General features: G+C 37.3%; 1 protein-coding gene and 1 pseudogene across 3 annotated transcripts in view; both read left to right on the forward strand.

The window, feature by feature from the left end:
- The window catches only part of AGO3 (argonaute RISC catalytic component 3), a 177,778-nt gene extending 152,746 nt beyond the window's left edge, over window positions 1-25,032 (forward strand). For all 3 annotated transcript variants that reach the window (XM_049878743.1, XM_049878744.1, XM_049878745.1), the window contains 3 exons: window positions 3,160-3,261; window positions 10,225-10,424; window positions 11,012-25,032. In XM_049878743.1, the coding sequence (XP_049734700.1) occupies window positions 3,160-3,261; window positions 10,225-10,424; window positions 11,012-11,120 (411 nt within the window). In that variant the 3' untranslated portion in view covers window positions 11,121-25,032. The remainder of the gene's footprint in view (window positions 1-3,159; window positions 3,262-10,224; window positions 10,425-11,011) is intronic.
- Window positions 95-3,153, forward strand: LOC126072887 (60S ribosomal protein L17-like; annotated as a pseudogene).
- Window positions 25,033-25,976: the final 944 nt, after the last annotated feature.

The following is a 25,976-nucleotide window of genomic DNA, read 5'->3' on the forward strand; positions in this document are numbered from 1 at the left end:
TCTAACATAGCTCACAGAGCACTTAACAAGGGCCTTCCTCCAACAGCAGGGTTTCCAGTATATAGGAGCAAATGTCAGCAAAGCAGATTATGAGTCGAGAAGCATCAGATAGGTTCATTGTTACTTTCTAATTTTTTATTCTAGTAACAAGGAGCCCTGGTGGCACAGTGGTTAAAGCCCTCAGCTGCTAACTGAAAGGTTGGCAGTTCAAACCCACGAGTGACTGGGGGCCGGGAGGACGGATAAAGATGTGGCCATCTGCTCCCATAAAGATTACAGCCTTGGAAACCCTATGGGGCCATTCTGCCCTGTCCTATAGGGTCGCTATAAGTCAGAATCGACTCCACGGCAGTGGGTGTGGTTTTTGTTTTTTGATGTTCTAGTAACACTCTAAATGTTCAAAATCCCATTCCGCTTTTTTGTTGTTCTGAAGAAGCTCTTATAATTTTAAAATTGTTCTTTCTATTCATATTTTCCTTAAATGTTCAGAAGAAAAAAGGTACTTTTTTTTTTTTAGCTGTCTTACAAAAATTAATTTTTCTGAAAGCTAGGAACTGTCTAGAGTGACTAATGTAAATTCATGCTAACTACTTTGAAACAATGTTTTCTTTAAAATTCACAGAATTGTTTTCTGTATTTTGTAATGTGAATATGTATTTTTATAATTAGGAAGGGAAAGGAGATATAAATACCCAGGGAAATATGTCTTCTTGTCTGTGTGCAGCGTGGGCAAGTACAGTCTTGCTATCACTTCCAGTACCCTGACCCCATCTGCCTCTATCCTGCAAACCTTGGAACAGAGAAGCATAAGGGTAGCAAATGTCACTGTAACCTTGGGAAAAAGATTCAGTGAAAAGGACTGAGAGGAGTACATTTCCTTTGGTAAATATACTAGCTGCGTAACTTTGGGCAGGTAACACAACATCTCTGTGCCTGTTTCCTTCTCAGCAATGTGTGGATAGTATTAGTATCTACCTTGTTTGGGCTTGTTGAGAAGATTAAATAAAATGTGTAACACATTTAGATAAGTTCTTGGCACATACTAAGTACTCAGTAAAGGTTAGCTAGTTGTGGTGATGGTGGTAGTGATAGAGGAAATAATAGCAGACACTGTTATAAGTATTTTTCAGAAATGTAATTCATTTAATCCCTCCTTAAAAACTAAGGTAGTTATTATCCCCATTTTACACAAGAGGAAACTATGGCACATGGAGGTTAAATAACTTGCCCAAGGTTACTAAGCTAGTCATTGGTAGAGGTAGGATTCAACTCCTGGCAATCTGGCTCCAGAATGCTGTTAACCACTATGCTATACCACCTCTCTAATAGCAGTAGTTATAGTTGTATTATGGCTCCAGGTTGTTAAAGGCCTTTGTCCCCAAATTACTAGGTACATTTCTAGACCTAGAAAACCAAAGTTCTCTTCAAAAGTAGGATTAGTCGTGGCAGTCCTTCATTTGTTTAATTTTTCTTTCACCCTTCCTGAACATAACACTACTAATAATAGGGAATAATTATAGATGAGGAAACAGGGGCATAGAGAGGTTTAATACCTTGCCCTAGATCACACAGTGACTAAGTGGTAGAGCTGTGATATGAACCTAGGCATTTTGCTGCCTCTCTAAATAGAGTACAGTTTTTTATACATATTAATTAAACCCAGTGCCGTCGATTAATTAGGAGATATATATGTTGCTAATCTATTAGAGTTGTTTGTTTTGTTTTTAAGAATAGGCGTAATTGGATAGATTATTAACTCTTAGCAGCGGGTACACATGTGCATTTAAAGCTTTTTACTAGAAACTTTTCATTATTAGAAATTATGGAGCATTTCAGTCACATCATACCCACTCAGAGAAAATCAGGATTTCTGTTCTCTTACAAGATGTTGAAATCTGTAGTATAAAATAAAAGGAATAGGGCCTTTGAGGTTATTTCACTGTTTGAATCCCAGTTACAGCCTTCATTGTGTTCTATTGGGCAAATAGAATCTGAGCCTTAGTTGCCTCATACAAGTAGGAATAATATCTAATTTACAAGACTGTTATAAGGACTAGAGATAATGTATATAACCTAGCATGTAAATGCTTAACAAGTGGTGACTTTTATTGATGTTGTCAGCTTTCTTTCTCTCCAAAAATATAGTGTTCTCCAAGGAAAATGCTAATTTTCATAAGTTACACATTCAAGGGTACCTACTGTGCACAAGTACCATAAATTGTGGAGCACTAACATTTAAAAAAAAATGTCTTCCACCCATATCAGGATCAACTAGCAGCTAAAGCAGCAGTAGAGACTGTAACTTTTTGTTGTTTATCAACTCTCTGAGCAACTTTTAAGTGTAGGAACCAGGCTGTTCCCATAAGTGTAAGCAGCCTAAGGTGATCTTTCAAAATGGTCCCTTACTCACTTAACCCAGAAAGCTCCACAAAGTCATGCGAATCAAGAGATTCAAATCTTCGGGTCCATTTTAAGAACAATCATGAAACTGCCCACGCCACCCAGGATATATGTATCTGAAAAGCTACCAAGTTTCTGAAAGATAGCACTTTACAGAAGCAATATGTGCCATTCTGATGTTACAATGATGGATTTGGTAGGTGTGCCCAGACCAAATAGTGGGGCTGAACACAGGGTTGATGGCCTACCAAGAGTGCTGAATTTCTGCTGCACATGCTTAAAAATGCAAAGAGTAATGTCAAACCTAAGGGTTTAATGTAGATTCTCTGGCCATTGAGCACAGCCAGATGAACAAAGCCGCCACGATGTGCCACCATACTTACAAGAGCTCATGGTCTGATGAACCCAGGCATGAGCTCCCCCTGCCACGTGGAAGTGATCCTTACTGAAAAGGAACACATTGTTCCTAAATCACAAGAGGAAATTGTACAGAAGAAAAAGATAATGCCAGAAGAAACTGAGAAAACAAAAACGTATGGCTCAGGTAAATTCAGCATAAAATGCCAATAAAAGTAAAAGCAGAATTTAAAAAAAAAGAATAGGAACCAAAGCTAGAACAAAGTCTGCTTTTAGTGCTTGCTTAAGTAATTTTTCAAACTGAAAGTAGTGAAACGTCGGATTGGCCTATATATTTATACATTTTTTGACATGCTTCCAGATGCATTATTTATCTGTCTTTTTTTGAACAAACAAATCTAGGTCGGAAGAAGTGGCAATATTCCAGCTGGAACAACAGTTGATACAGACATTACACACCCATATGAGTTTGATTTTTATCTCTGTAGCCATGCCGGAATACAGGTAAGTCTGTACTTTGGATGAAATGTTTGAATTCAGAATTTTTCATTGTTATATCTACTTTTGAAATCTCAAAAAAAGGAGAAAGAAGTACTGTTCTTTCTCTGCCTTCCAAATTATTTCCATATGAAATTAGATGAAACTTTCAAGTAAATAAATTTCTCTCTCGCTTGAGAGGTGCTTATTTCTTTGAAAATACTAGAATATAAGTAAGTTAATGGAATGAATCCCCCTAAAGCGATTCCTTAATTTAACCTAAAACTTCAGAATTTTCTTTAGTACCTGATTGTTCCTTTGAAATCTACCTTTTTTGTGTGTGTGTGTGTGCTTTAGATGGTTTACAAAGCAAATTAGTTTCTCATTAAACAATTAATACACATACTGTTTTGTGACACTGGTTGCCAACCCCACAATGTGCCAACACTTCCCCTTCTCAACCTTGGGTTCCCCATTACCAGCTTTCCTGTCCCCTCCGCCCTCTTGTCCTTGCCCCTGGACTGGTGTGCCCATTTAGTCTTGTTTTGTTTTATGGGCCTGTCCAATCTTTGGCTGAAGGGTGAACCTTGGGAGTGACCTCATTACTGAGCTATAAGGGTGTGCAGGGGCCATACTCTCAGGGTTTCTCCAGTGCGTCAGGCCAGCAAGTCTGGTCTTTTTGTGTGTGTGCTTTAATTAATATGCTTCTCAAACTTCCTAGCAGCAGAGAGGGTACCCACATTGCCAGGATGTCTGAGGGTATATAGTCTAAACTATTTTAGACTACTTATGATTGATTAAAATAGAAATTCCAGGAAAATACACCTTACTGTATAGCCATGTCTTACAGCTTTTGACGTCCCATGTACATCGACCCTGATTTGAGACTCATGACTGTAAATTATTGTCTCACTCATTTTTCCATGTTGTTATATCTACTCCCCATTATAATCAATGTTGTGCATTTTCAGGATGTGTGGTAACAGCAAAACAAAGTTAATAGTGCTTTTTAGGGATTGGACCTATACCACTGGAGTACATATTTTAACCTAGTGTTTTTCCCATCTATCCCAAGGAACACTAGTGCTGTGGCTTTGTAATGTCACAGGGAAGGGAAAACATTCTCTGTTCAAATAAATTTTGGAAGTGCTGGTTAAACAGGATTTTTACTCTGGAACTTTTGGGAAACATTGATACGCTAATGATTTATTATGAAATCTTCAAGACAGGGCTATTTCTGTAATGCATTTAATCAGGACCTTTAGGGACCACTTTTCCTTTGGGACACCAATTTGAAACTTCTGCTCTTGTCAGCATATAACCAGGAATATTTAACAGGGACTAAAAACTGTATTAACATATCTTCCCAGCTTTACTAGAATTTTCAAATTTCTCTGAGATTTTTTTTTGAAAAAAAAGTCTTGTTTTTTACCAGCTAAAATTAAAACCCAGTCATTTCTAACTAGTATAATATGAGTTCACTTTTTCTCATATTACTTTAAAATTTACCAATGAGTAACAGATACTTTGCAACATTTTGGCCAAATTCTGTAACTTCTTGACACTTTTAGTTATTAATCTTACTGGTGTTTATAACTCAGTCCCATTCCCCTCTCCCTGTTTTATGTTGAGATAAAATCGCCATTTGTTTTTAAAATCGAAATTTACAAACTAAATCAAATATCAACTCTTGCCTCCTACCCTTCACCTCCCCAGCACGTGCTAGACCTTTGGTCCTAGTAGCTTTGAGGCTCCAACTCATCTGATATTGCAGACTGCCAGATGTCAGTAGTGGGGAGGTGACACTGGCCTCTCTCTAGCATATTCTGATTCTTTAATGCTGTAACCTCTGTGGAAGTGATCTCCATATGGGTTATGTTTAGCTTTATCCCAGCTCCCATTGTAGTTAAGCCTCAAGAGCAGCAGAGTCCTTCTTTGGCCCCATAAGTGGTATACACCCCCAACTCCTTCTTTAGGTTAGACATCTAAGTTTTTGGCTCTGTGGCTCCTGTCCTTTGCTCACTTTCATTCTTTTAGGCTTCCAAAACTGGTTCCAAGAACGTTTACCACTCTAGTCTTATAGACTCAGCAGAGCAGGCCTGTGGATTCTGAGCTCAGGAAGCACCCAGTTAGGGAATGAGAAAGTTCTGCCTTCCAGCAGGCTCTCCCATCTTTATAACTGATTCTCTTGGAGTCCCCCTTACTTGTCTTCAGGGGAAGAAATGTGCCTTCCTCACAACTAAAATTCCATATTCTCACAAAACCCATTATCACCTTCTTCCTATATTGAGAGAATGCATGTGAGATGAGAGAAGGCCAGAGTCTGAGAATTGATGTTAAGACCTCTCCTAAACTGGCTTCTCTCAGTAAGCCCTTGAGGGAGGATGACTGGCTCCAAAGATTGGTAGCTCTTAGAAGATAGAGTTCTTAGCACCTTTAGTACTCTGCTTTGAGCCTTAGCTGAAATTCTAGGACATCAGAAAAAAATCCTACTTGACATCCAGTTAGAAACATTAACCGGATGGAGCATGTGACCCTTCTCTGTGGCCCACCAAAGGGAATTCTCCTGTAGAAATCAGTGTTCCCTTTAAAGAAATCAGGGTGGGTAGTGTTGTCAATTATAACTTCCTAATATTGATCATAAAAATTCAAAGACAACCTTCACTATCGTATAACAGTCCTTTGACTTTTCCTTCATTAACTCTCTGCTACCATTCTCCTTGGGTTCCTAAACTTGGTCTGTTGCCCTAACACTCAGCACATGACCCCCTCCTTTTATCTCACTAAGAAATTATATTGTTAGTCATGCCTAGTTTCTTCCCTCCTTTCTCACAGGAAGTATTATAATATTGTTCTCATTCCATCTTGTTAGCTTATAGCTACCCCTATCCTAAAATACACTAAATTCTTTGATACTGCTGTTCTCCTTTAAGCTATTGCCCCATAACTTTCTTCTTTTTGCTACCAAACTTCTTAAAAGAATAGCCTAAACACACCCACCAGAATGGCAGAAATAGAAGACAATATTAAGGACATAGAGCAACTGGAGCTCTCATACTTTGCTGGTGGAAGTGGTTGATTGGATAAATAAATAGTATATATTCACACAACAATGAGACTGATGCAACAACATCGATGAATTTCACAAACACGATGTCAGATCAAAGAAACTAGACATAAAGGATACATATACCTGTGATGCCGTTTATCATAAAGATCCCTGATGGCACAGTGATTAAGCACGCGGCTGCTAACCAAAAGGTCAGCTGTTCAAACCCATCAGCAGCTGTGTGGGAAAAGACGTGGCAGTCTGCTTTCATAAAGATTTACAGCCTCAGAAATCCTATGGGGCAGCTCTGCTCTTTTTTTTGTTTGTTTGTTTCTTACCATTTACCATAAAGTTCACAAATAAGCAAAACTAATCTGTGGTGTTACAAATTAGTTACCAGGGACAGGGTGGGTAGGGTAGTGACCAAGAGAAGGCACAGAGGGGCTTCCTGGGCTCAGTTAATGTTCAATTCTTGATTGAGGTGCTGGTTTCATGAATATGTTCACTTAGTGAAAATTAATTGATCCTATACACTTATGATCCATTTTTTCTCTATATATTTATATTCCTATAAAATGTTTACATTACTTAAAAAAAAGACTACACTTGCTATTCCTTCTTCAATTTGTAGCAGCCTACCTTCTGCCCCACCACTGTTGCTCATTGATTTCTGCAGCAATAATCACTCACTCTTTAATGAAACCATCTTCCATTTGGCTTCCACACATTTTTCTCCTGTTTCTCAACTTGCCCTTCTGATTTTTCTCAGTTTGGTTCTTCTTCTATCCATATTAACGCTTATGTGCTCTGTACATGAGCCACCTTTTAAATTTTAAATATTTGTGACTTTGAAAATCTTTTTACAGATACAACCTTTCTCCTAATTTTCAGATCACAAAAGTTGTTTTTGACTGTATATTCCCACATACCGTCCTTATCTGATTAGTCACTCCAAACCAAAACCAAACCCATTGCCGTTGAGTCTGTTCCAACTCACAGCGGCAGGGAACAGAGTAGAACTGCACCATAGGGTTTCCAAGACCATAAATCTTTATGGAAGCAGACTGCCCTGTCTTTCTCCTATGGAGCTCCTGGTGGGTTTGAACCACTAACCTTTCAGTTAGCAGCCAAGTGCTTAACCACTGCACCCCGGGACTCCTCATTAATCACTAAGCCCTGTGAAATCTACCTTCTCACTCTCAAGTCTACCTCTTTTTGTCATCCTCACCTCCTCCACTGCTTAGTTCCAATTCTCGTTATTACTTTCTTATACAACTAAACATAGAGTAGCTAAAGTGAACAGAAAACTTACTTCTGCTCCTCTTTTAAGACAGCTGTCAGACATCAGTTCCTCCCAGAAGCCTTTTTGACTCCTTCCCCCAGACAAATGCTCCTCCTCCATATTGCCTGAGTACCCTATGCATACCTCTTTGTTACAGTTAATAGACAGCATTATAACCATGTTTTTGTTCCTTTCCGCTTCCCACTAGTCTGTAAGTTCCCAAAGGGCACAGGCTATTCATTCAATCAACAGGTATTTATTGTGTACCTCGTAGGACGTAGGCACTGATACTGGGTATACGGAGTGAACAAATAAACACAATTTCTTCCTCTCTCAGTTTATTGAGGAAGACAGATTAAGTTGTTACAAGTATATATTTATAAATTGAGATAACTGCAGTAAAGGGATAGTGAAGAGTAGGAATAGAGATTTTAGTGGGGCCCTGATTTAGATTGGGAAATCACAGAAAGTTTCTCTGAGAAATGACATTTAAGGTAAGATCTTAGATGAATAGGAGTTAGCCAAGCCAAGAATGGGAAAGAGAAATCCTATCAGAGGGACATAACCAGGTCCTTTTGGTGGAAAGTGTTGTCTGTTGAAGGAACTGAATGGAGACTGCTACTACAGCATGAGATAGTTTAGAGAGATAGGCTGGGGCTTAATCATACAGGTCTCATTAGGCCAAGAAAAGGATTTGTGTTTTAATCTAAGTGCAGCGGGAAGCCATTCAAAAGGTTTAAGTTGGGCACTAACATAATTAGGTGTATTAAAAAAAATTTTTATTGACATACAGGTTTTAGTAAGGAGTAAGAGTGTTACTGGGATTATCAGTTTGGCGTCAGTTACCATAGTCCAGGCAAAAGATGGTGGTAGTTGAGACTGGAATGGTGAGAGGAGAGAACTGAATGGATTCCACGTAGTTAGGGATTTTGCCCTACCTCTTCCCTGTGCCTAAAATGTTCTTTCTCTTGATTTCGCAAGCCTTCTTCACCATTCAGAGCTCACTTACATGTCTCCCCGTCAGAGAGACCTTCCGTGGTCACCCAGTCTAAAGTAGTGACAGATATAGTCTATTTTTTGTGCTGTCCTATATTTTAATTGTTTTTATTCCCCACTTTCTAGTGGCTTTATTTGTCTCTTCTCACTGGAATGTGTGTCTTATTCACAACTGTGTGCCTGGGACCTGGTACAGTACATAGCATATAATTAAAAAAAAAAAAACCAAACCCATTGCAATCAAGTTGATTCTGACTCATAGCGACCCTATAGGACCGAGTAGAACTGCCCCCTAGAGTTTCCAAGGAGCGCCAACTGCCGACCTTTTGATTAGCAGCCATAGCTCTTAACCACTACACCACCAGGGTTTCCTAGCATATAATGGTGGTCAATAAATATTTATTGAATGTGTGAGTGCATACATATATATGCATTTATAAACATATAATTTGGGGAAGGAAGAATTTGATGACTGGATTTTCTCCCCAAAATCTTATACAATGCCTGACAAATGACACTCATACAAATATTTGTTGAAGTATGAGCTCATCTTTTCCTTTTTCTTCTTTCCACTGTCCTTTCCTTATTTCCAGCCTTCATCATCTCATACCAGAACAAATGCAAGAGCCTTTAGTCCTACTCCTTTCAGTCTCTTCCCGTTCCTAATCTGTCCTCCATGTTACTGCTGATGTAACTTTTATAAAACCCCAGACTCATCACACCTAAAAACTCCCCTGCTAAAAAATGTGTGCAGTGCTTTCCTGCTGCCTACAGGTGAAAGTCCAAATTCCTAAGCATGGCATTCAGTCTGATTCCAGACTTGCCTTTCAACCTCATCTTTTCCTTCTCGTGGCCCACACTCTGCTCACACTAGCCTACTAGTTGTTACCCAAACATGCCATGAAATATTATGCCCCCTATAGAGTCGCTATGAGTTGAAATCGACTCGACGGCACTGGGTTTGGTTTTTTTTGTTTTGTGCTTTGTTAAGGCTGTTTGTTCTGTCTGTTGTCTCCTCAAGGAGCCCTGGTAGTGCAGTAGTTAAGCACTTAGCTGCTAACCGAAAGGTCGGTGGTTTAAACCCACCAGCTGCTCTGCAGGAGAAAGATGTGGCAGTCTGCTTCTATAAAGATTACAGCTTTGGAAACCCTCTGGGGTAGTTCTGTCTGTTCTGTAGGGTCCTTGTGAATTTGAATTGACTCGACAGCAACAGGCTTACAGGATGTCTCCTCACCCTGACCATCCAAAAAAGGCCACCTCTCACTCAGCGTTCAAACCTTAGCTCTAGTGTTCGTCCCTTGATAAAGCACCCACAGGCTCACCCTCGCAATTAACTTCTTTTGGTATTCTCATAAAGATTATGTGCTAGTGATACTGTAGCCATTTGTTAGTTGTTTTATAATTGTAGATGCTTCTGTCTCCTCTCTTCTCTACTGAATTATGGTTTCCAAAAGACAAGAAACCCTTGACTTTGTTTTACTTTAATCCATAATACCTAACGTAGTAACTAATTAATTAGGAGCTCAACTAAATTTTTTTTTAATTGATTATTAGAATATGTTTTACTAGTGTACAAAGCTGGTGTTTTATTTTACTTGGTCTGTGCTGCATATTTATTTAAAAGTTTAGAAATCAGCAGTATATGCCATTGCCTTCTCTACAGGGTACCAGCCGTCCTTCACACTATCATGTCTTATGGGATGATAACTGCTTTACAGCAGACGAACTTCAGCTGCTAACTTACCAGCTCTGCCACACTTACGTGCGCTGTACACGATCTGTTTCTATACCTGCACCAGCGTACTATGCTCACCTGGTGGCATTCAGAGCTAGATACCATCTTGTGGACAAAGAACATGATAGGTAATATAAAAACCATAACCAATATAGAAAAAAAAAAAATTTATAGAGTCTCACCAAAATCCAAATATGGTTTCTGTATTAAAATTTTCTTGGGGAGTTTCTCTAAGCACTTCCATGTAAATACGTGCCTCTTTGTTTGCCATAAAGTACTGCCGTTTAGAATTAAATTTCCATAAGCTATTAGAAGAGCCAACGATCCATATGAAAAGTGTGATATTCAGAACTACTGCCAAGGTTAAGATTTTCCATCGAAATGTGTATAACTTGCTACCTAGGCTCATTAGTAATATAATGATATAGTGGTTTACTTGCTTTACCAAATTAATTTGTGGTAGAGGTTATTGGTAATAAAAGTGATACGTATACAGATAAAATAGTATTTGCTTCTGAATAAATCTGGGGAGATGAGAGGAGTAATTGACCTTGAATTAATAATTATTCCAGTTCTGGGTGATGGACACATAGGGGTCATTATACTGGTCTCTATTTTTTAATACTTTGGAAATTTTCTACAACAAATAATACTTTTCAGAATTCTTACAACAGAATAGGGTTCGTTTTTGTGTTCATTGTCACTTCTCTTGCAGTGCTGAAGGAAGTCACGTTTCAGGACAGAGCAATGGGCGAGATCCACAAGCTCTTGCCAAGGCTGTACAGATTCACCAGGATACCTTACGCACAATGTACTTTGCTTAAAAATTTCAAGTATATTCTCTGAGAGGAAGAACTGAAAGAGGAATGGACATACATACACAACGTGTTTCCAGTGGAGTCAGTTGAATGAGGTTGCCTCCAGCCATACAGAAACCAACACTGTGGGGGACCAGGGTCAGATCTTTATGTTGATACAAGGTAGATTGTTTACTTCATCAAGGAACACAGCTCCATTATGCAATATGAAACCAGCCAACTGCTTTTTTGTGCGGTCTCCTGTAGGAAGTATCGCGATTGTTTTGTTTTTCACTTCTTGTAGTCTAACCCTTATAATGCCTTTACCTCAAGTTGCTTGGCAGCACAACTATCTTTGCAAAAAAAGTAAAGAAAAAGTAAATGATGGTTTAAAAACACACACACCTACACGAATAATCCAAGTGATTGTTCACAATTATGTGTGCAAAAAAATTAATGTGCATTTGTGTATTCTTGTAAAGTGTCTGTGTATATATTAAATATATACATGCATACTTCATATGTATATATATCTGGATCTAGATGATAATAGATATATATGTGCCTGTGTATATATTTTTATAGTTCATTCCATTGGGGAAATTTCTTTCCCTTTTTTTCTTCCCCATTACCACTTTAATTTCTCTCTCTACCTCCCTCCCCTTCATTTTTTTTCCTCATGCTACCAGTGACATTCAGGTGTTCATGTATCTGGTTCACCTGGATGTGAAGCATGGCAAACTAGATTTTTATTTTGCATACCCCACTTCATTTTAGCCAACTGCTGTGTCTTGTCTCGTGCACAGTTCTGAGTCCTCAACTCTGGATAGTGCTTTCTTAAGAAACAATTATTTCATATGTTTTTGTGAGCATGTGTGTGTCTCTCTCTCTCTCTCTCTGAACTTAACATTTGCCATTTGTGCAATATGTACATAAGCAGTAGCAACGTAAACTTTTCTTTTTCTTTAGTAAGTTTGTTAAAGCTGCTGTAAAACCTTGTCAGAAGTCGTAACTCTTTCTCTCTGATAAGTGACACGTATTCTAAAGCCTTCTGTTTCTATGGATTATACATAGAAACCTCTTAAAGCTTTTATAAAGAGTAAATATTTTAAAAGATTGGAACTCTGTAGGGTTGAGGCCTCTGAAATTGGGTGGAGAGAGGGGAGGGGTTGTTGGGTTTTGTTTGTTTGCTAGTTTACTTGCTGCCTCTCATACCTTAATGTGATTTTCATATATATATTTTTATATATATGTTTGTGTATATATAAACATATATGTATGTGTTTTGAAGTATAGCTTCCTTTTCTTTTATATTTATTAGAATAGTGCTTTAATAATTATAGATTAATTAACACTCTTTAAAGTGTTAAAAGCAAAGATGTCACCTTGAAGACTAAGGTTCGCCTGACCCAAGCCATGGTATTTTCAATCGCCTCATATGCATCTGAAAGCTGGACAGTGAATAAGGAAGACCAAGGAAGTACAGATGCATTTGAGTTACGGTGTTAGCAAAGAATATTGAATATACCATGGACTGCCAGAAGAATGAACAAATCTGTCTTGGAAGAAGTACAGCCAGAATGCTCCTTAGAAGTGAGGATGGCAAGACTTCGTCTCATGTACTTTGGACATGCTATTTGGAGGGACCAGTCCCTGGAGAAGGACATCATGCTTGATAAAGCAGAGGGTCAGTGAAGAAGAGGAAGACCCTCAACGAGATGAAACAATGGCTCCAACAGTGGGCTTAAACTTAGCAACGATTGTGAGGATGGTGCGGGACCAGGCAGTGTTTTGTTCTGTTGTGCATAGGGTCGCTATGAGTCGGAACCGACTCGACGGCACCTTACAACAGCAATTATAGGACATGTTGGCAACATCTTTTCTAGAAATATAATCTCGTTTATTTTAAGAACTGATGATTTGTTTTTGCTATCTTTTAGTGCAATAAGCAGTTTTAAAGGAAAGCCGTGTCTGTTTGACATCTTTACCATGGATGTGGGAGGAACAGGCACCTCCATAATTTTATAAAGGCAAAAGTAATATACCCTTAATTTCAGAAGGAAAGTTTTATAAGTTTAAAGCATGTCTCTTAAAAATCATAATGAAAATGAAGGGAAGTGAATTGCCTAAATGAGTCTGACCTTGACTGTTAGAAATAAAGTTGGATTTTGACTTAAATGACAATGAGCAGTTTAAGGGTTAGAAGATATTTAAATCCACTGAAAATGGATCATGTTTATTAAAGAATCTCGCTGGCTGAGTGCCCATTTTCATTTACTAACATGAATCAAAATGCGAGATGGTATTTCTGAAACATGTTTTGCTAATTTATCACCAATGTAACTTTCCTTTTAAAATTAGGGTGTTGGTGACAAAAGGAAATGAAGATTTTGATCATTTTAAATGAGTTAAATCACTGAAATGTGGAAGAAAGTTTTGCAAAACTTTTACTAATTCCACTTAAAGATATAAAAAATACTATAAACTGTCAATACCAAGTTTATCAGTAACATTGGATTCAGGGGTGTCTTGCACTTTGTAACTCATAAAATTGCATTTTGACTTTTTTTCTTATTCTTTTTTTTTTTTTTGCACTGGTTCAGAGTATAGATACTACAGATTGTTTCCAGTGGGCATTGTTGTTAGCCTTTCATAATTCCATCTGTACGTGAAAACTAATGGATTTAGCTCTTTAGTTTCTCTTTTACCTGTAATCCACTATTATTGCCAATTTACTGTATTTTGAGCCTAAAATCTGAGCCATGTCCTCCAGCAGGCATGAAATCTTTTGTCCCTTTGCCAGAAAACTAGAAAGTACTGTATTTTGTGTGTTTATTATATTGAAGTGTCTAAAATGCAGTTTACAACACTGTTTCAAAGCGCTTTACATAGATATTTGTTTAGTATATACATGCTTTCTCCTACCCCTTCCTTCTCCCTACCAAAAAAAAAAATTTCCTATAAAACATGTATCTTTTTTTACATTGAAATTTCACTAAATGTAGTCAGGATAAGGGCAAGAGAAGGAAATAATATATCATAGATGGTAAAAAGGAGTCCTGGTGTCTCAGTGGGTAAGCATTCTGCTGCTAACTGAAAGGGCAGTTTGAACTCACCAGCCACTCCGCAGGAGAAAGATGTGGCAGTCTGCTTCTGTAAAGATTACGGCCTTGGAAACCCCGTGGGCAGTTCTGTCCTGTAGGGTCGCTATGAGTCGGAACAGATGGCAACGAGTTTTTGGTTTTTTTAGATGGTGAAAACTTGATTGGTATATGCTTGCTCAGTGTGAAGAAAACATCTTTCTTTATCAGTGAGAGTTGCATGTATTCATGTGGGAAACTTTAGGGCCCAGGGAAGAACTATAAAATACCCTTTCCCTATTTACTATTTTACCTAATATTCAGTTTCTTAGTCATGCATGTGGTAGAGTGAAGCTCTTCATTCCCATCTATTTGGAAGGACTTTTTTAAGAAGAAAAAAAAAGGAATTTTTTTTTAATATAAAGCTTTACCTTTTAAGTGATTTCTGTTCTTGGGGTGCTCTTACACTATTCAACATTGCTGGTTTAAGTTGGTTAACTTGGAAGAATATGTACAGTACATTTCAACTTCGCTTACTAACAAGTTGATATATCACAATTATAAGAAACCTTGTGCTTAGAATTTTAAAATACAAGGCTAAGCAGCAAATACTTTTTGAAATTTACCTTAATTATTTTTATATTCCTGGTATAGAATTTCTGGTCTTTTTTATTTAAAAAAAAATAAAACACAAAACTTTTTTTTTTTTTTTAATTTAAAGGCCTTGAAACACAGCAGCCTTTCTGCCCAAGCTCACTAACTATATAATGAATGCTAAATTGTGGTGTGCTGTTTTCTGTGATATATCTTATGTAAGTGACTTTAAAATGCCAGTCACAACAACTGGTTTAATTGATTTCATGGGAAGAAGGGTTGGGAGTTTAATGTATATTCTTGCTGGCAAATGTATCTGTGTAAAGTGCTGATACATGTATTTGTTTGACAGTATCAAGTTACTGGCATTGTGGATCATACATTTATAATACTGTAGCTGCTATATTTATTTAAGTAGAGTCTGACAGTTACTGCACTAAACAATAAGGAGATGAGCAGGAATCAAGGCTAGTGTTAGACCCATTTGGGTTTTTTGTTTTGTTTTCTAAATAAGACTAAGGACATGAAATAGGAAGGTAACAAAGGGTGCTGCCATTTTAGTTTCAATTTAATATCAGGATATTCTTTCTTTGTTTTAGAAATGTGGGTTTTGACGTTTGCAGTTTTCTAAAAAGGTACCTCATCCTCCTGAGTACTGGTTTTTGGCATATTTTTACAGAAGTAGAGATGCCCTTTATTTTTTTTTTTAATAGTTCCCTTTTTAAAAGTTTCTCAGAAAAAAAAAACTATTTTATGGAAATGTTCCTGTTTATAACCTATTAATTTATTTCTCTTCCTAGAAGACAGTCCAGAAGGGATTCTAGGGGGAATGTACTAGGTGTTTTGGAAGGCACTTGATAAAGATTCATCTCTACCTTCTCTAGCATAGGGGTCCCAGCCTTCTAAAGACTTATCCTAGTTTTCCAAGTCAGGTTCTCTGATGACCCACCGTTGCCTAATGTTTACTCTGTGTTCCCCAATGGATTTTAGCATGACAGATTCAAGAGTTGTGGCAGAGTCAAGACATACCTAGAGAGAGAAAAGCTCAGTTGCCATTCAGTAGAAATAGCTGGTCGAGGATCTCGGTGTTAAAGGAAAGGGTTAGAACTCAGAGTGCTTGTAATAGATCAAAGTAATTACATGGATTACAGACCAGGAATTAGGGACAGTTATTCAAGGAACATGTGAGTCTTTTCAGAGGCTAGCATGAATTTGCCATGGGCGATGATTTTTATGAAATTTAAGAAACTAGCCACTTGGACCCAGCTAGAATATCTGTAGCCTTGCATTTCAAACTTGATAGTGTTTTGCCAAGAAACTTAACTGACAACTGTGCGTAATTTTTATTGAATATCATTAAACCTGAGTTAAATGTTTGCTTAACTCATCCTCTTAGATTGAATACTTTCAAAAACAGGTTGCCCCTAACTTGCTACTTTTTATGAGTTATCAGTCAAGCTACAAAAGGACATCATTGGCCTGGCGTTTTTCTTTTGCCTTTTTTTAATAACCATATAAAGTTTGAATCCTTTTCATTCTTTTTTAGAATTCATAGATGTCTTAAAGCTTCAATAATAGTTTGAAGACTTTACACCAAGTTAGGCTTTCCTGAATAGTTGTATAACCCTGACTCTAGAGTCTGTCTTTATTTTCCTATTTCCCTCCCATTTTTGTAATTCTACAAGAGTCAGAAAATCAGCCAAGAAGAGACATGTAAAAATCAGTAGAGAAATGTGAAAGTGAGAATTTTCTCCCAGAAAAAATTTTTTTTTTTTTTTTTTTTTTTTTTATACCAAGGACACTCTTGGTCAGTGGCAGTGTTAGAAATCATATGCGGTTAATGAAAGCTAAGCCCACTCCCAGGAAGGAAAAAAATCTGTATATGTATCAAAGGAAAAAAGTATTTTGACTTTTTTTCCTACTTAAAAACGGTACATTTAAGTTTATAATTTTCCATGCTGGTCAACTTTTTTTTTTTTTTTTTTAACTAATAATGGTCAAGGCTTATGCTACTGAGAGTTGAAATTTATTTTACTTTACCCATCAGACATAGTATTCTAGATTTTCACATTGCTGATTAAATTTCAAGAATCTTTTACTTTTAAATTTTGAAAGTTAAAGATTTTAACTTTTAAAGTTAGAAGGATAATTAGTACCAAGGGTTGGGATTTGCCAGTGAGAAGCCCTGTTGAAGTGTCAGACAATAAACAGTGTCACAAAATTAGGATCCTGTCAGATCACCTGTCCGGTCACGAGACTCCTTTCCTTTCTGAACTCAGTGTCTGAGGCAACCAAAATCTAATGTTGTAACTCATGTTAAGCTTTCAGTAAAGCAAAGATGTTCTTCCAGGTAGAGTCTGAATTTTTAAATCATTTTTTAAAGCAAGGTGGTTCTTAGAAAGTGCCTTTTGAGAAGATGGTGCTGTAGATTTTTATTTTTCAAATAGCATGAGGCTAAAAATTTTAAGATAAATTATTTTAGAACTCTAAGAGTGTGAGAGTTTCATAGAAATAGTGTTATCTGTTGTCCTGAATCAGGTCCACGGGAACGAAGGAATGTTTTTATTCAGTAAATTATCTAGGTAAATGCTCACCAGATTGATTTTGTAAGTTTGAAAACAAATTTTTTAACAGAATTAACCTTTCAGTTCTCAGTGGTGTTGGAATTAATCTGTAGGGCACATAAAACAGCAGAGCTGCTTAACTTTTAACAGGATTATTGGTATAATAGCAAGTGCCCAAAGGGAAAGGTAACTTGCCAGGAGTTATATGTCACAGGCTACCTTTCCTTTTTTTTTCCCAGCACAAATTGACACTTTTGTAATAACTATCTGCAGCCTTTCTGATTCATCTTTATTGAGAAAGGCTGCTTGTAAAGGGAGAGCCAAGTCATCACTGAGGTCAGCTTAAGAGAAAAAGCAAAATGATTATCCCTCTATCCTTAGGAAAATTTTCATGTACCAGGAAATATTTTAAATAGCTCCCTCTCTGTTTCTAGGATGGGGAAACAATTAAAAATGATGGCAGTGCATTTAAAAGGGTATGATCAGTTAATTAGAAATAGAACATGCAGAATTGGGCTTTGGTGGAAGTGAGCAAAAGGAAGGATAATAGCAGGACTGTTCATACTTAGTAGAAATTTAGTAGTCTACCAGAAAGCAATTTTCCCTGGACTAAAGCAGTAAATGATCACCTCGCCAGTCCTTGCTTGTGAATTTGGTGAGCATTCCTCCAGGAAATAGTCGGCTGAAAACAAACAAAAAACACCACACCTCAGTAACCTTGTATGCTGCATATGTAATATGATAGTAAAATTATATTAATTGTTTGGAGTGTACTGTGTCTGTTTGCAAATATATATGCACATTAAACTTTTTCATTTTTTATGTCTTCATAGCAATTATGAGGGTTTTTTTAAGATTAATTTTTCTATTGTCATGTTTATATTTATTGGCAATTCGTGTGCAACTTTTGTATTTTGCTTAGATGTTGGTTTTAGGGTGTTTTATCTTTATAGATATTTCTAGCTTTTTCCTCTTTTTTTTGGTAATATTAGCAAAGATTAGGATGGAGTGTTTAATATACCAACCAAACTATTCCATAGAGCCTAGAGTTTGGATTTTTACCAATAAACCATTAACTTTCTAACTTAGAATATTTAATGTTGTTTATATAGTGGGCATTAAAGACAGTCTTAGACAGATTTCTAAATGTGGAGGGAAAGTGGAGCTATTCTCCTAAGTAACAAACTAACACTAACAATTGGATTTATTTCCTGAACTGCGGTCTTTGGGAAACTTGTCAAATAAATGATTGTTACATTGCTTTTTCAGTTTTAGCTACATTGAAATTGCTTAAATGATCACATCACTCAACCTTAGGATTATTATACACTTTTATGGGCCCAGAAAACAATTAGCAGATGATGTAGAAGTCATTGACAATTGACTTTGAATTGGGATTTTTTCCCCCCATAATTATACGATAAAAGCTGTGAAATCTGGAACCTGTTTAAGGCAGAAACCTGTCAGAGAAGGAGAACATGAATGTTTTCCACTAGTAGAGAGTGATGGAAAAGTGGTAAGACTGCACCCTGTCAAAGGCAAAAAATTTGCAAGACCTGGAAAAACACGGCACTCCCATCGCGTTCCAGCTGTCACAGGTTTCACTGTGTTTGTTACGTGGGAGATTTGCTGCCCTGATCTTTTCCCGAATATCCTTTTAAATTAAGTCAATTTACACTCCGCCTCCCCCCCCCCCCCCCCCCCGCCAAGCATCAGTGAAGACATAGTTTAGGTGGCTAGGGAAAGACAGGGATAAAGACTGATTAATAGAGTATTTCAATTAATTAAAATTTCAGTGAAGTAGTAATAACTTATGAATGTGAGCTAACTGAAAGACAGTAAAAAGTATGATTATAAAATACTAATTTTAAGGATATACAGTCACCCAAGCCTCTTAGTGAATAGATCAAGATTTTTTGTATCAACATTTTTTTTTATAAAGATCCATGAAAAAAACATATTCTCCTAAGCAGGTAAAATATTTTCATTGTATTTTTACACTATGAACTTGCTTGGTGAGCCACTTTTCTCTGTAAAAGATTAAAAGATAAACTTTATCCCATTCTCTGAGTTTTAAATTCTAAATTATCAGGGCTCACTGTATGACATTTTGCTGTTCTTCACTGGGAGGGAGAAAATGGGAAGATTTCAAGTAATTATAAATGGGAAAATATTTTTATATTATGTAAAGTTTTACAATTTAAAGTGAACCAGCATGCGATTTCATAAAGACATTAGCCATATCATTTTTTACATTTTTGCCAGTTATATTAGTTTTCACATACTATCATGAACTATCTCCTTTACCCCCACATTAAGTACTAATTAAAGATTGGTACTTTGATTATAGAAATTTGTAATACTAAAAAATGTTTCAGTCACATATATTTGTTGCCAGTATTCCCCCTTTTAAAATTCTCTTTTTAAAGTTATTGTGCTTACAACTTTAATAGTTTATTCATTATATTTCAACATCATGCTAGTTTGACAGGCATATAATTCTTGTAGACCAACATTTTTAAAGCTGCCTCTGGTAGAAATAGTCCTGTGTTTTCTTTTTTCCTTCTGAAAGCTTGTAGGAACCTGGCACATAGAGCTTATTTTGCTGTTTAACTGCTTGACTCCACAGCTCCAGGTAATTGGCATCAGTGGTGTATTACCACGGTAACCTACCTGGTTCATGTTTATAGTCCAGCTCTGAAGAAATATTTGTGCAGTAATAGTTTACCCCAAAAAGAAGAACTGCCAGTAACAGTGTTATAAGTAGAAAACAGATGGGAGTGTTGGTCATTAGGATTTTGCATTTTTTGGTTTATTCTTTCCAAAACTTGCATGCACATCTAAAATGTTATGTTTGATGTTTGAGAATTTGTGCCAGAGACTAGAGAAGGATTTGATGCTGGTATTTAGTGCCTAAAACTTCTCATCTTTACTTCGTGGCTTTTAGTTGGAAGAACAGAAAAACAAATAAAAATTTCTTAATCTGGCCCTTTAATAATATTTTTAGAATCAAAGAAAGGTTCACTCTGCAAAAATATTGCAAATGTGACTCCATCTCCGTTCTAGAACCTGTGGAAACAGGAGGTCTTTGTAAAGAAAGGGACTAGTGGGATTGTGGCAGTATGTAGTAGGGGGAAATGAGGTTAAGGTTTCCTTGCTGAGATCCTTGGGCAGAAACCTTACAATTGTTTAATATTTACTGAGTTCTAACAGCCACACAGTAAAAGAGTGACTTTGCTGTATCAACTTAACGGAAGAAACCTAAGAAGAGTGCCTCTGTAACCTAAATTTATTGTATGTTGTCCCAGATAGCAAATAGACAAAGCTGCATCTGTTCTCATTAGATTATAGACGTCTTGGAAGTTAACTTCTTTTGAGTTATAATGAAGGCATTTATCCTTAATTAGGAACAATGGCATTGCAGCAACATTACTTCTCCAGCTTTCCCCTTCACCTAGAAAACTCCAAGCAGGGACTTCTGGACAAGGTAGTCTTCCCTGTAAAGGATTTAGGGAAAGCACTGGTAGGTTGTAATTAAGGGAGAATTTTGCCTGGCACTGACACTCCAACTGGGTTAATAGATCAAATGTGATCCCAGGGAGTAACAAGAGAAAGCCTTGGTTTTGGTGGCAATAGACTTTGAGTGGTCAGGAAAACCATTAGCTCTCCAGTGGTAATGAAATGTAGGTATCTCTCTGCTTCACGGAAAGGGAGTAATCTGCTATTGATGATGACCCTGCAAATGTGCTTGTGCTTTTTCTAAGTCAGTTACCAAGGACAGCAAACACTACCTAGAACTTTGGAATAGATTTTCCCTACAAGATTCTTTAAAAGTTTTCCAGGAGCTTTCTCATTTCTTAGCCCAGAGTACAACCCCCTTCTCCTCTTTAAAAAAAGAAAGCAAAAAATTTAGAGGCAGTCAGTATATGTAGAATAATATTGTCAGTAAATAACAGTCTTTAAAATACTCGGGAAGGGAGGATCAGATGCCACAAACTACAGCTCGATTGTGAGAGACTGTCGTAGCACATTTTTCATGTTCGGTTTCTAAAGTTTTTTGTTTCCTTTGGTATACCATGTTTGATTCACTTAGAGTGCCACCGTTCTTATTTATGATACACATAGTCCGTGTGTTATGCCGTTTATAAATTGTGCAATTCTTCTCTTTCCACCCTGCCCCCTACACACACACACAGACACACACACACACACACACACACACGCTGTTAAAAGAGCTGGGAGGAGGGTAAAACAAAAAGAAGTAAGAGAATTATTAGAATGTAACTTCAGTTAAGGTAGATGGAAGGAAACCCTAACTCAGTTAAGTGAGAATGAAGAATGCAGATGGTAATGCTGCAGGTACTCCCTCTAGCTATAGAACTTTTTTGCTAGCTATGGAGCGATAATGTGTACAGGATATATATCTGGAGTATGATATGTTATAGCAAAGTGGTAAGAGAAAATTACTCTTGAAACTAATGTTTCAACCTTCTGCAACCAGATCCCCATCTTAAGGGAAGTTAATATAGCTTAAATACATTAAAACTATATTGAATGCGTTAATGCTTAGATATTCTTTCCTCTTAACTTACATACTGATTTATTCTGACTTTAGCTATATAGATACATCTCCCCACATTTGCCTTCTTGCTATTGCAATTCTACATAAATGGTTTTTAAAACTCAACCAATTTCCTGGTCAAGCCTGGGATGAAAGGGAAAAGGCATAAGGTGTTTTCAAATGCAGGAACTTGTGAAGGATCACAGCTGGAAAAAAAGACTGTTAAGAATGTGTTGCCTTTAAGAGTAGGAAGGGCTCTCTCTAGAACATGACCCAGAGACTTGGAGTTTGTAGTCATAGCTCTGCTATTGATTTGCTCTGTGTCTTCAGGCAATTTCCTTAATCTCAGTATGTGTACTTTTCCCTGGTAAAATCATAGTGGTAATACCTGCCCTCACCTACCTCACAAGGTTGTTATAAGATGGTGTTTGTCAAAATGCTTGAGTTCCCCAAAAAAAAGCTATTTAGAAATTCAAGGTAACAGAATATGCTGTATGAAGGGTTCCTTTCCAGTTTGCCTCTGTGAAAGCATCTTTAATTACCATAGATCATTTTATGAGAAAAGTATAAGAGAAACGTAGGCCTTATCATGGTGTGGTGTTCACTTGCTAACGTATTCTGCTCTGTTTCTCCCTTGCTAGATATCCAGCACACAGGCTGGAGTTTTCTTTATAACAATTCTTGGCAAAAGTATAACTTTCCAAAAACCAAACTCATTTTAGTGGTGCTATGGCAGCTGCAGTTGTATTTTGAGTTAGATTAATGTGGTAAAACCATGAGATACTCAAAAACTAACTTCGCCTTTTGCCTTTAGGCATTTTTGCTACATCTTGGCATGAGAGGCTGTTGCACAACCAAATTATTATCCCCTTGTTTCTTGGCAGATTTTTGGTACTTTTTTTTCTTTGTTGGAATAGGGGGTTAGGTTTTAAGAAAAGTGTACTTATTTCATTCAATGTCACTTTACAGTTGTGACCCTTGCTTTACTTTAAAAACTCCAAGTATCATGTACTTGTAAAAATAGCGAACATTTTTTCTTCATTTTCATTCAATTCTGAACGCTTGCAGGTGATATCAGGAAGAACTATTGGTGTCTGACCCAGTTATCCTTATGGAGCATGGCCAGGACCTTACATTTCAACAGGTTTATCCCTTCTTCCCCTTACCCCCATCCCAGGAAGGTTCCTGTTTCAAGAAATAAGAAAGGGTACACCACCACCACCCACCGGCTGTGTAAGCAATTCCTTGTTGCAACAGACAAGAATTTTTTAAAAGAAAACAGGATGGATTTTGGGTACACAGGGTATGGATGCATCAACATTTATTTTTTATCTCTATGCTGAGCTCCCCTTGTTGTAGGCAATTGGGCTTTACCAACTCATTGCTAACATAGGAGGTATATTTTATAGGACCATGAGAATCACAAGTACTTAAGATGAAAAGTTGGGGAGATTTGTGCTTGAAAAATGAACAAAAAATCCATCTTGCTTAAGTGAGATAGCTAAGAGCATTATCTTTGATACATCAGGAATACTTTTAAACAATTTTTGCTGTAATGTGTAGCTTTAACGTCTCCAGTTATGGATCCATAAAAGTATTACTGTATCTTGTGCATAGAGATCATTCTTGTGGACTAGTGTATGGATCCCTGCAAAGGATACCCCATGACTCATAGACCGTGGGAAAAAGTAGGGGGGGTGTGTGTGTGTGTGTATAAATATTCAATGTGTATAACACTATACGTATTACATAAGTTTATGTGGGGGAAAAAAGTATTTTCTTTAGTGTTTTGGGGACTAAAATTGTAATCTGACCATTCCAGTGGACTAAAACTCACTCTAGAGAACATTTACATTACACACAATGCACACACAGACGCACACCCCAAAAGCATTGCTAGCTGATCTCACTTTAGATGATTGTAGCTATTTTTTTTTTAAAACCCCCTAAGTAGGGGAAGAGGAGATAGCACTCTTTCTAAAGGGGCTTTTCTGAAGACTAAAATGTAAATATAGGACATGTGGGCAGGGTGGGGTCACCTGCACAGTGTCCAGCAGATGGACAAATAGCCTTTTAAATTTTCTTTTTTAATCATCTTGACCGTGTGTGCCTATTTGTATTGCAGATGTGAACTACTATTTTTGGGGTTGATAACAGTATGTTTTGAAACTGAATTATTACATAAAATCAGAGTAACCTCTTTATCCATCCTCCTCTTCCACACTAACTATTCTTGCCAAATATTTCTACTCATCCCAAGTTTCCACATGGTAAAATGAGGTGATGGAACTCTCAAACCTCCTTCCTTAGCTTCCCTACCCTCTGTCTTAGGCCTGGCCCGGCCTTATATTTTTTGTTGGCTTATCATAAGATTGATTGACTATACTAATTTAAAGACTGCAGAATTTCAAAATGTTTATGTATAAGCCTTATTTTTTAAATATCTGGTTACACAGTATCATCAATTTAAGCAATGGAGTGAGTCCAACCCTGTAGTGTGCTGTAGAACCAAATGAGATCTTGAATGAGACTAAACTTGACCACAGCTTTTTATTAAGAGGAAATTGGCACTTTGTATGGGGTGGCAGGGCATGGGCAGCCTATGACAGATACGTTAACTGTTGTATCCCAAATCAGAAACACCAAATGCGGAATCCTATCACTGTGTACTTAGGGGCCAGGCTTTGGGTTTGGTTGTCATTTAATCCTTGAAAATTGTGTGTAATTATGATGAGCAGAAGGCAAATAAAGTTTTTAAACAAAAGTGCTTATTTTCAGTATTTAAAATTTGGTAGTAAATTTTCTACTTCCATTTAAATTATTTTCCCAAAAACTCACTACAAAAAAAACTTATGGTTGAGATTGAGAAGTTTAAAGAAGCTGGTTTTTAAGCAGTTCAATGACTTATAATATTTTATGTTAAAGAAGTTGTCAGAATTCTTTCTGAGCCAAGACTGTCACTAAAATGTCCTGTGACAGAACCACTCCTCCTTTTTCTGCTGTTCTGCATACTGGAAGGGTTCTATGTTGTATTGTTTTTAATCCTTTATAAAATAAATATAATAATGATTTTAGTGTTGCTTAGCTTCAGTTTGAAGTGTAACTTTCACTAATAACTGCAATAAAAAGAAAAAGCTTTGCTCCAGACTTTCTATTGTGTGGTTATCATTACAGCTGTTCAGACTTAGGTAAAGGGAGCCAGTGTGATACCGTGAAAAGAATTTAGGCTTTAGAATTAAAAAGCCCTGGATTCAAACCTTGATTACATGACACTCTGGGTAAGTTCCTTGATCCTTCTAAATCTCAGTCTCCTCCAGTACAAACGAAGATAATAGTAGGTCCCTCACAGAGCTATTGGAACATTAAATAAGATGATGTATGGAGAGTGCTGGGCACATGGTTAGAGTGGAGATTTTAAAGAGGTTCCCTACCGCCTCCTCCCAACTCTCCCTTCTTAAAAGACACTGGGTTGGCAAATTCTCATAAGACCAGACTTAATGGTCTAACTGAGACTGGAAGGAACCTGGTGGTCATGGCCCCCAGACCTTCTATTGGCCCAGGACAGGAACCATTCCCGAAGCCAACTCTTCAGACATGGATTGGACTGGACAATGGGTTGGAGAGGGATGCTGGTGAGGAGTGAGCTTCTTGGATCAGGTGGACACTTGAGACTACGTTGGCATCTCCTGCCTGGAGGGGAGATGAGAGGGTGGAGGGGGTTAGAAGCTGACGAAAACAGAGAGTGGAGGGAGAGAGTGGGCTGTCTTATTAGGGGGAGAGTAATTGGGAATGTGTAGCAAGGTGTATACGGGTTTTTGTGTGAGAGACTGACTTGATTTGTAAACTTTCACTTAAAGCACAATAAAAATTATAAAAAAAAAAAAAACTGGGTTGGAATATCTAGGTCAATTGGCATAACATAGTCCATAAGGACAATGTTCTATATCCTACTTTGGTAAGTAGCAACTAGGCCGTCTAAGATACAACTATTGGTCTCTTCCCATCTGGAACAAAGAAGAGTGAAGAAAACCAGAGTCTCAAACAATTAGTCCAAAGGACTAATGGACCACATGAACCACAGCCT

Source organism: Elephas maximus, chromosome 3 (assembly GCF_024166365.1).
Source record: "Elephas maximus indicus isolate mEleMax1 chromosome 3, mEleMax1 primary haplotype, whole genome shotgun sequence".
Lineage (NCBI taxonomy): Eukaryota > Metazoa > Chordata > Mammalia > Proboscidea > Elephantidae > Elephas > Elephas maximus.